At 41.7% G+C, this 10,974-nt stretch overlaps 1 protein-coding gene across 2 annotated transcripts; it reads right to left on the bottom strand.

Annotated features, from left to right (window-relative positions):
- Positions 1-5,835: 5,835 nt before the first annotated feature.
- Positions 5,836-9,907, bottom strand: LOC308634919 (uncharacterized protein). 2 transcript variants are annotated; one of them, XR_014019111.1, is made up of 2 exons: positions 9,410-9,904; positions 5,836-7,902 (listed from the first exon to the last, which is right to left on the bottom strand). XR_014019111.1 is itself a non-coding variant. In XM_081269116.1 (2 exons), exons 1-2 carry the CDS (start codon positions 9,879-9,881, stop codon positions 7,646-7,648), a joined length of 354 nt encoding a protein of 117 aa, XP_081125242.1. In that variant the 5' UTR covers positions 9,882-9,907; the 3' UTR covers positions 5,836-7,645. The 2 variants fall into 2 exon arrangements, 1 of the variants encoding a protein (XP_081125242.1); XM_081269116.1 differs by having other exon boundaries at positions 9,785-9,907.
- Between the last annotated feature and the right edge of the window lie 1,067 nt (positions 9,908-10,974).

Raw genomic sequence — 10,974 nt, 5'->3', positions numbered from 1 at the left:
AAGATTATTAGTATTATTATCATCATCATCATCAAAAGATTTATGTCTTTTGGGAATTAAGCTTCTTAATAACCCATGATCAGAGACAAGAGTAGAAACTAGAAAAAAATATGTGTCCAGTATTAATATCAATTTCATAAGCTCAGTTAAAGCCTTCATTGGCCATTAAGTGAATACTGGGAAAATAGGAATAGTGAGAATAAATAATCAAGACATTTATGTCAAGACAGTAGAAAGAAAAGAACAAGTTAAACCAAAAGAAAGTAGAATACAGGAAATAAGTTTAGGGAGCACAAGTTATGGATATAGAAAAAAGAGAAATCATTTGAAATCTGAAGCTTGGTACAGTAGAAAACTAATAAAATTGATAAACCTGTGGTGAGATTAGTCAAGAAATTTATCCTTTTCTATTAAAAAATATAATAAATAAAAATGGGAAAATGAGTACAAATCCTACAGTCTATAAAGAATGTCAAGGTTTATGATTAGCATTTCTTTTTGGTGGGGAAAACTTGAAGATTTAGATATGATGAGAAGAGTCCTTGAAAATTACAGTTTACAAGGGCTGATAGTGAGACAGGATCTCACTGAGTTGTTTAGCACCTTGCTTTGGTGAGGTTGGCTTTGAACTTGTGATCCTCATGCCTCAATCTCTGGAGCCGCTGGGATTACAGGTGTGCATCACTGCACCTGGCTCTTCTCTCACTTTTATTATACTAAAACCAAACACTGTGGTCTCTTACCTGGCTTCCTCATCTTCTTGTGAAGCTAGATTGGTACATGAATAGCTGTTTGATTTCATGTCTGTATGAGAATGTAATAGACCTAGCACCTTGGTTACCATCTTGTTCCCAATGTTAAGAGCATTGAACATTGCTACAATTATGTTATTGAATTTTTTGTTATTCATGATGTATCATTATTTTCTAGATTACAGTTGGAAGGGATGTGATATATTAATTACATCCACCAGTTTTTTAAAATTTTTTATTGGTACATTATACATAAAGAAGAATTCACTGTGTTGTATTATAATTGAACATAAACATAAACTCATTTTAAAAAATAATTTATCTTTTTCAGTTTGATTATATGGGCTCTGATGTAAAGACTGTAACACAGAAGGTCATTCATGTCATTGGCCTTGCTAACACTGTAAGTTTTAAAAAATTATTTCATTTATATATTTTTTAAAAATATAGGTAATATGAATTAATGTGTATAGTAGCTTTCTCTGCTCTTGAAGACTTTCTGTAACCAAAATATCATATTAAATATGCTTTTATAAAAGTTCAATTGAATGTTCAAATTTACTTAAAATTTCTCATTTATCTTTGACCCTTAGATGCTTGCCCAGTTAAAACTGACTATCATACTATCTTCTATTGAAATCTGGTCATATAAAAACAAAATTTCTACTGTAGGAGCTCTTGAGAATGTGTTATTTAGATTTTTAAATTGGGAACATTCATTCAGTTATTACAATTTCATTCTTAGCCCCTTTGAGTGCTTTTTACCTTATTTACAATGGATCTAAAAAAACTGACTTGTTCCTCTGAGTGTCATATGAAAGAAGGAAAATGCCTTGCTACACACAATCCAGCCAATGTGAGCTTGACCCAATTTACAGAGGAAGTTAAGAAGTGTGGAGTTACCCCAAGAGTAAGCACTGAGGACACTCTTCTTGTGGAGAAAGGAGGCACCTATATGCTTGATTGCACTGCTGAGGATGTTGTATCATCCTCCAGCCAGATCATTGTTGACCCATTACGTTTGAACAATTAACTTCCCTGAACCACATGCTGTTTCATTATTGCTTGTTGCATTTGAACCTTGGGAGAGCTCCAGTGCTGGGTGCTCTAGCATTAATTGATGGTGGAGTGAAGTATGAAGATGCAGCACCATCCCTAAGACAAAGGCAGTGTGGGACTCTGAATAGCAAGCAACTCTCATATTTGGAGAAGCATGAACTAAAAATGCAGCCATGCTTCAAGGGCTCCAGTGAGCATAGGAATGACTGCTGCATTCAGTAAGTCATGGTGCTTTGGGAGTGTAACTTGGGATGGGACCTAACTGTTTTTAAATATTATCCAAAGTGTTGCTGTCCTGGATGTATCTGACGGAGTTTGCAAAGGAGTATTGGAAAGCAGTTTCACCAGGCAAAAGATGGACAGAATTTCTCCCTGTATGTTTTGGTGATGATCAACCTACTTAGATACGGGGCAAATAATTCTTACTGTTTGGCAATTAAATGCGATATGCTTTGGGTATAAGTTTTCCCAAAGCTCATGGGAGACAATGCAGTAATGCTCACAGTGAAGTAATTAGATTATGAGAGCTGTGTCCTAACAGGGCACTAATCCGGATGGCTTAATTATTTGAGATGACTAAGGTACTATGTAGTAACTGCTAGCAGGTGATGTGACTCAGGAAGACAGAGGTCACTTAGTGGCTATATTTCCTCCCTATGAGTTTCTCTCTCTCTCTCTCTCTCTCCCTCCCCCCCCCCCTCTCTCTCTCTCTCCTTTCCTGCTGTCAAGTACTAGAGAGCTTTCCTTTGATGTATCCTTCTGCCATGATCTTCTGCCTCTGCTCAGGCCCAGAGCAATGGCACCAACTGACCATGGACTAAATCTTCTGTAACTATGAAAATGACTTTTTCTGCTCTAAATTGTTCTTGTCAGGTATTTGGGTCACAGTAACAAAAAAGTGACTGCCAAGAAACTTACTCTTCATTTTTTCCAGACAGAAAAAATAATACTCATTTTATTTTAAAAACTCTCGTGAAATTGTTTTCCATATGACATCCCATTTAAAAATTTAATGTAAACCAACCTGTGGGTTACTCAAGATATACAGAATTGCACAATATGTTTACAGATTCTAGAAGATTTACAAGTATTATTCATTAGGTAGTAATGGTTTGCTGCAATTTTTCCAGCACATATTCCATAGTAAAAGAAAGGGCATATATTGATGTTCTTCTATAAAAATTCCTAACAAATGGAAAATGGCAATTTTCCAGAGAGAAGATTTGTTCTTGAAATAGTTTTCTTAAACAATTGGGAATATAGAAAAGGCTGTAGATATAAAAGAATTATAACAATGTGTAAGTTAGCATTTTTCTTTTACATTATCGTAAGAACCATTAAGGTAAAAGGTTTATATTCATTATAAAACCACTCTTCAATCTTATGCAAATGATATAACATATGCAAAATATTTCTGCAATGAAAATTACCCTTTAAAAAATATGTTGTATACATGGAAGAAAAATATCTTGTTTGCTACCTGTGTTCAAATTCCAACTGACCTCAGATCAGTCAGGCAAGATGAACTTTGAGAAACACCAGTCACAGTGTATGTTAGAGTATCTATGCAGTTTTGGAAACTGAGAAATATTTTGACAAAAGATCCAGGAACTCACTCATTTTCTAAGATGTGTCCCAGGTGGCCTTCAATGATCTTCTCCATGAATGCTTGTGAAATCTGCTTATGGAACAGATATGCAGAAATTCTGGAATAACCAGAATCAATCAGAAGAAACACAAGACTTGAGGATATACACATGAAACCTTGTTTTAAAGGATCTCTCTCCATCTTCCTTAGCAGGCAAGGCCCTGGTCCCAATCCCAGTTTCTGCAAGGAGTGCAGGAGTCAACCCAGAGGCAGACTGACTGGAGGTGGCCATGGGTGGATGGAGCTTGCCACGTTCCTGCTGCACTGACCCTTCTCCAGAGGAGCCTCATCTTCTTTTACTCTTTAGCAAGCCTCCTGGGGAAATACATCTCTTTCAGACTCAAAGGCACAGAAATCACACGTTGGAGGAAAGTTCTGTTGGCATTCACCACTGTTGGGGCTACTAGACAAAATCAGACATAAGAGGTGCAAGGACTTCTTCAGTGGTGTTCTCTCTGCCTCCTGGCAGCAGGGGCTCAGACCAGGGCCAGAGCATACCTGAAATCCTGTTGCTCTGAGGATGCGACACCAGCAAGCAAGGCCAGATTGATGTCTATGTAGAGCCCGCCCATCTTGACTGGAATACATGAGCTTGCTGTTCTGGGGTTGGTGCCCCTCCTGCACCAGCCATTACTGGGGCACCTGCACCTGAGGCTGTTGGATGTGTTGGAGAAAAAATATTTTTGCTGCAATCCTCTTAGAAGAGGTGGAAGTTGAAGTCACAGAAATGCATTTATTGTTATTACCAGAGCAAGTCTTTGACTTATTTACTTATTTACTTTGTTTCCTGGTTTAAACTTCTTTTTTTCATATCAAGTGGTCAATGCACCCCATGAGTTTCAAGTAGAGTCCAAAAGCATTGCATACAGTTTCACCCTGAAGGTTTCTGCACCATAAGGTGGTTGTGGTGTGCCAGTTGGCACAGAGAGTCTAAGCCTTCATGGTGAAGGCACATGCTTCTGGCTGATGAGGGGTCAGCTGAGGCCATTAATCTTGTTGTAAAGACTTTTAGAATGGGATTAGCTACCACAAACTTTGCACAGGCAATGGCCAGTGTCCTCCAGATGTCCACAGAAGCTACAATTCACACACTAGGGTCTCTCTGCCAGGTTCTCCAGCAGGTCTGCACTGGGTTACTCAGGTACTGGAGTAGGGCTCCAGGAGCTAGGCAGGTATCAGTGGTGCACTCATGTAGAGTGAGTATGGACTCAGTATTGGTGGTGGTAATAGTGGTATGTCTGGTTCAGGAGCTATGCCATAGACACTGAGCTGTACTTGTGCTCCTGGCTGCTCATGGGCGCCAGGGTGCACCTGCCACTGCCTCTCGTGCTGCCAGAGCCCCTGCTTCCCACCACAGTTTAGCCTCCAGGATTGTTCCATTGGCCATGGAAGGGCTTGGCCAGTAGGGGAAGAACCAAGGTGTGCACCTCAGCCTAGCCAGGGAAGTCAGGCTCTTTGGCCCAACCACTGGCTACATTGATTCTTCTGCCTTATGGGGGACTGTGGGATGAGACTTGGGGCCAATCAGGGTCCCCATTGAAGATAGGCCAGAAAGACAGCAGTGGGTGCTAGGTACATAGACCAGTTACTGGCCGTCTCTGCAGCTGCAGCTACTGTGGCTGCAAATGTAGGAAGAAGCCAGGTGCACCATTGAAAGCGGCATGTCCCTAACTGGAGAGGGCAACAAGGATCAGGAAAATGTCCTCAGGCTGTTAGGGTACAAACTGGCTCATCTTGGCATCCCAACGAGACTGTCACAGCTTGCTGGTGGTCTTGTTCTGGTTGAGCTCAGTGAAGAGCAATAGGTTTTCTCAGCTGGACAAGGCACTCCCAGGGAAAAAGACGCTAGCACCAAAGGTCCATGGGGAGCCCAGAAGAAATGCAAGGCTTATGGGTTGAGAAGCAAGGAATAGGCCAAAAATCCTGTTACTGCTTTTGTGAGGAGCTATGGTGTCCTGGTCCACTCTGGAAACAAGAGGAACAGGAGGAGGAAGGGATGGGGGAAGGCAATGTGGAGAGATCTCACCATGGAAAAACCCTGAAGTCAACTGCGCCTGCAGCCTTGGCTCTACAATAATTTTGCAATCAGCCACCATAAGCCATGGCCATCCATGCTCTGGAGCTGCTCCAGAATAATTTCTATCTCCTTGGGCATGCACTGAGCAGGGAGAAGGACAGCAGCGAGGGTTGCTCTTGGGCATTGAGAGAGACCCAGGGCACCTGAAGGAGTATGCAAATTCCCTAAATGATGCTTACCATTTCTACAAATTGATTTTGCTGGAAATTCTCCAATATTTACTTATGTTTTAAAATCTATTTTCATGCTTAAATCCTATCCATATATAAGAAATTTAGAAAGCTCCTGTGCCAGCATAGTACTTTTATTTTGGAGTATAATGCAAAACCAAAGAACAGGTAGTAACATTCCAGATCTTGTGTAATGTATTTCTTCATTCAGGATGTACAGTACAGCCTGTGTTGTTCTCTGCCTGCTTACTTTTTGCTCACATCTCCCACATTCATACCAGTATGTCCTCAGCTTTGCTCTTCCATTGGTTTTCTAGTTTTGTTGAATTTTATGGAATTTTTGTACAGGTCTCATGGTGACTTTGTCTCTCTATAAGTATTATTCTGTGCTATTACGAGAAAACTCTACTTGGAGCTTTTCTCTTTTTTTCCAGTAATGTATTCATTTAATTATATAAGCCTAATTTCCCTAGGTAACATTTGCATTTTAAATGCTATTGGAAATGGAAATGCTCTTCTAAATTTCTTTGTGTATTTGTCATTGCCGATATATAAACTTATTCATAGCAACTATGCAGAAATTAATTATTAATACCCTGGGTTTTCGTGAGAAATCTTATGGGAATTTGAAGTATAGGATCCTGATTTCTGAGAGTAGTGATAAAGCAATTTCTTTCCCTATCTCTGGTATAGTTCTTGTCTAAATGCTCTACAGAGAATTTCCACATTCAATGATGAGTGGCAGTGAGAAATATTAATATCATGATCTTGCTGCTGATTATGTCCAAAGATTTGAGGACTCAACGCCACTAACATGTGCATTTACAAATTATAATGTGGGTAACATTATGGCTATTTCAATAATTTTTTTTCTTTTTTTACTGAAACTAATTTACTTTTGCCTTTTTACTTTCTCTACAGCATTTAACAGTTTTTACAAGTTGTTATAATACATACCTACACTTCTTTCTCATTTTATCTTTTTCTGGGTTACAATAAAATCTTTCTGAGTATTTCTGAGAATCATAGAATACTCTGCCACTTTTGATCAGTTGGGCTCTTGATCTGCCCATGATATAGCAACACCGTGTGATGCTTCAAACAATTCCTGCCATAAATACAAGTGCCTTGCAGAAACTCCATGCAAATTTCGATTCCATTCTCTTCATGAGTATGACACTGTAGCTGACTTACCAGCTCAAACACTAGGTCAAGGGAAGCCTCCTCACTTTTGTCCTGGAAGAGCTCAGTACTCAATTGATCACTGATGTCCAAATGTACTGGATTATAAATCTGTTGTCTTGGAAAATCCCTGGAATATAATCAATCCATTACAATGTATATGCAGTCGGGGCTAGTAGGAATATCACTTGAAACTGAATGCGAATGTTTTCTCTGATAAGTAGATACTGATCCATAATGGGGGAGGGGGCAAGGGAGGAATGGATGAACTTTGGATAGGGCAAAGGGGAGGGATGGAAAGGGAGGGCCATGGGGGTAGGAAAGATGGTGGAATGAGATGGACATCATTACCTTAGATACATATATGAAGACATGAATGATGTGACTCTACTTTGTGTACAACCAGAGAAATAAAAAGTTGTGCTCCATTTGTGTATTATGAATCAAAATGAATTCTGCTGTCATGTATGACTAATTAGAACAAATAAATAAATTTTTTAAAAAGTTCAGTCTGGAAGTGCCCTGCGGTTGAATGGACCACTGTCTCACTCATGGTTTCTGGTGGAAAGCTGTGATTTGGATTGGAACCGCTTTTTCTGGAACATCAGTGGAAAGATGGGCTTCTGGTAGTTGGTCCCCCTCAGGAATCAGGACAGATACATCATTTTCTTCTGTTGGACATGATGGATTAATTTCCAGAGGTTTAATTTCCATAGGTTCATGTAAACTGCTCTCATCACCACTCTCATCTCTAGATCTAAAATCCCCATGAAGTGATCCAGATTCTAGCAAAGTGTTTAATATTGGTCTCAAGACCTCTTTGAGTTCCCAATCTCTTCTGATCCTGCTTTTTCTTAGAACAGTCTTCAATGGAGTGATCTTCTGAGAGTCTCATTTGGCATGAAAGGTCATCAGGACAAGAGGCAGGCTGCACTGCACTGTCTGGCTCAGGTTCGGTGGTTTCCATTCCCACAATGTGGATTAGCTCCAATTCCTCCTCAGGGTCTAAAAACCCTACCAGAAAAGGAAGAAAGATGATCATTTACAAAATGACAATTGAATCCCATTCATTCATTAAAATATTTTGTGTTGGTTTGTGACTAAGTCACTGAAATCACTCCTCCTGTGCTGTATTTATTCTCTACCGGTCCATTTTAACTTTTAAGAAATGAAGGCTCCAAAACAGCACAAGCTATCCAAAATCAAAGCACGGGTAAAGGCAGGTGAGAAAGAATGACTTTGAACGGGACTTGGCAATTATTTGTGGACTTAACACTTTGTAATTCTGCTGGGTTATGAATTATTATCATAAGGCCAAGGTGGGGTAGGATAGGAGACAGACATAACTGTGTCTAGATGAAGATAGCAAAGAAAACACATCTCAGTTTGTGGTTCTCTTTACAGTTGTTTATGTATCATCGGCTTCATGAATTGACAAAAACTTGGTTTCTTTGTGAGGGGGAAAAGTTCATCAAATGAAAGATAAACTTCAAAATTAAATAGTGAATTTGGGGTATGAGTATATACAAAGAAAACAAGAGTTGAAGTGTTACATGGGATAAAGTCAGAAGCCTGTTAAACATTTCTATATTCATAAAGTTCCAATATACTCCAAGAATGTGAAAGGCCTAGTATGGCAATTGCCAGAAAAACATTACCACTACTGAGAAAGAATACCAGGTTTTCAGCTTCAGCAGTAACCACACTGCATACTGTGTTAAAAACCAAACAGGACTCCATTATAGGTAAAGGCCTCATTTTTGTCTTCAGAAAAGTTACATATGTGCACTTTAAAAAGCCAGTAAAGGCATATTATAGAAAGGCAGCATAAAATACACACACAATTTCAGATACTAAATGAACTCCCCAAAGAAATTAAAATATTCTTGCAAGAATCAGAATCCTTGAACAAAAGTGAAATTTGAGAGTATTGACTGAGATTATGCCAAGCAAGAAAGATAATGAGCAATTGATTCTCTTCTCTTTTCCACCAAACTGAAAGGACATGTGATGCAAAAGCCTATGCCTTAATCAAATATGCATGGAGGGTGTCCAGTACAGTGCCCAGCACAATGCACACAGTGGGTGTTCCATACATATTTCTTAGCTGAATTAATGAAGAAAAAGGCATGCATTAAATGCTAAGTTTTTGGTTGCTTGTAGGTCAAAAACAAAAACTGAGTTTTGAGAAAAACATTAACGTCCTAATTGGAGAGATTCATAATTGATCTATAGAAAGTGAATAATCAAACTTAGAAACACAAATCACAGAGCATGGCACATGACAAAGTGTTTGCCTAAGTACAAAAGGAAGGAGTGGAAAAAGGAGCTTTCAGAGTGAGTGGTCATCCTTAGGGAAAGCTCCCAAAGCAGGGACCTGACACAGACAAATCAACCTGAAGGCAGCCAAGCAAGGCCTGTTGTTCACCCTCTGGTGCTCCTGCCTGGAGGCACAACTGGCACAGCCCGCGGTGTTCCCTCTGCACCACCTGAAGCCCACGCATGCTCACTGACCACTCACCTGGCCCCCACCCCGCGCAGGCGGGCAGGTGGGTGCAGATCCACTCACGCGCTCAACCGCCGCCCCTACCCAGCTCCAGGGCGCCCCAGGCGGCAGGCCGGCCTGGGTGGGCCGCGGCACCCAGTCCCCATCAGCGGACACCACAGGGACAAAGGTAAGAAAGACACGGGTTGCTGCGCGCCATCCCCGCCCGCCGCGGGTCCCAGAGGCTCCTCCCGGAGGACACCTGCCCGCCGCCCTGGCGCGCGGGGCAGGCAGCGTCCTAGCGGGAAAGAGGCGCCCGAAGTTCTGGTTCAGCCACCAGCTTCCAGCTGCCGCGGGCCGCGGGTCGCAGGCCGCGGAAATGGCCGCCTCGGTCGGTCCGGCTTTGCACACCTGCCGGCGACGGGCGGAGCGTGAGGCCGGGCCAGTGGATGCCGTGCCCCGGGCAGCGCAGGTAGCGACCAGAGCGGGACCTGAGCGGCACCGCCATCCCGCAGGATCCAGCTGTCCAGGCTTCCGTTAGCGGACGCGGGCGCTGGGAGGGATCACGGTGGACAGTGTGCCCCCTGCTGGCTGGTCGGCCACTCAGCCGCCAAGCCGCCAAGGAAAGCGCAGGACTCTGCAGCTATTTCAAATCAAAGGCTGAATGTTCTCTCTGATAAGTGGATGCTGATCCATAATTGGAGAAGGGGGGATGGAGGAACTTTGATGGGGCAAAGGGAGGCAGGAGTGGGGAGGGGGAAATGGAGGCTGGAAAGATGGTGGGATGAGATGGACATCATTACCCTAGGTCCATGTATGAATGCACAAATGGTGCATCTGTACAACCAGAAAAATGAAAAGTTGTGCTGCAATTGTGTACGATAAATCACAATGCATTCTGCTGTCATATACACCTAATTAAAATTAATTAATTAATTTAAAAATAAATCAGCATACTACAAAAAAAAAGAATTTTAAAGCTCTCTAGAAGCACATGGAGATACAAGGAAGCCAAATGATCATAAAATATTGAGAAAGAAGAGTGGGGAGTTGACAGGACTCCACAATGGGCAGGAGGAGTGGCGAGATGCTGCCTTTGAATTGTACAGTGCATTTATTATGTTTTAACCCATTGGTAAATTCACCATCCCACGTTGATTAGCAGGGCTTTAGCTAGAGAAGCCAAGGCTCCACTTCTCATGTCCTACTGATCCATGCCTTTATATTTCTTTGTCCACCATAGATCATGTCCCAGTAGCAAGTCTATCTCTTGAGTGTTTTTCTACCACCTCCAACCACTCCAGCCCTGTGTCCATACCCTGCTGCCTGAGAAATCTTCAGCCACACTCATGTACTGACATTTACTCTAGGTTCATGTAGAACATCCTGTGGATCTCGCTGAAGAGCTTCCAAATTAGAGGCATAGATTCCTGAAACTCCACGTGGAAGAGCCTTTGTTCTGATTACACTATCTTGTGGAAGGCTTCTGATTGCACAGAACCCAGGGAGAGTGAAAGACCCCAACCACTCGAAGTCAGAAAGTGAGGGAGCACACCAAGTTGTCCAGAGAACAGTTCATTTAGCATAGGTAGAAGCATCTG

This window comes from Spermophilus citellus (assembly GCF_964194105.1).
Source record: "Spermophilus citellus genome assembly, chromosome: 16".
Taxonomy (NCBI): Eukaryota; Metazoa; Chordata; class Mammalia; order Rodentia; family Sciuridae; genus Spermophilus; species Spermophilus citellus.
Note: the sequence above shows the minus strand (reverse complement) of the source record. Positions and strands in the feature narration are given on the sequence as shown.

What these genes read in the sequence shown, in the direction of transcription:
- LOC308634919 (XM_081269116.1), bottom strand. Translation starts at nt 9,881, where the DNA reads ATGGCGGTGCCGCTCAGGTCCCGCTCTGGTCGCTACCTGCGCTGCCCG. An exon ending in GCTCCGCCCGTCGCCGGCAG is followed by an intron (nt 7,903 to 9,784) that starts GTGTGCAAAGCC and finishes CTTTTCTGGTAG; the next exon opens with GGTTTTTAGACCCTGAGGAG.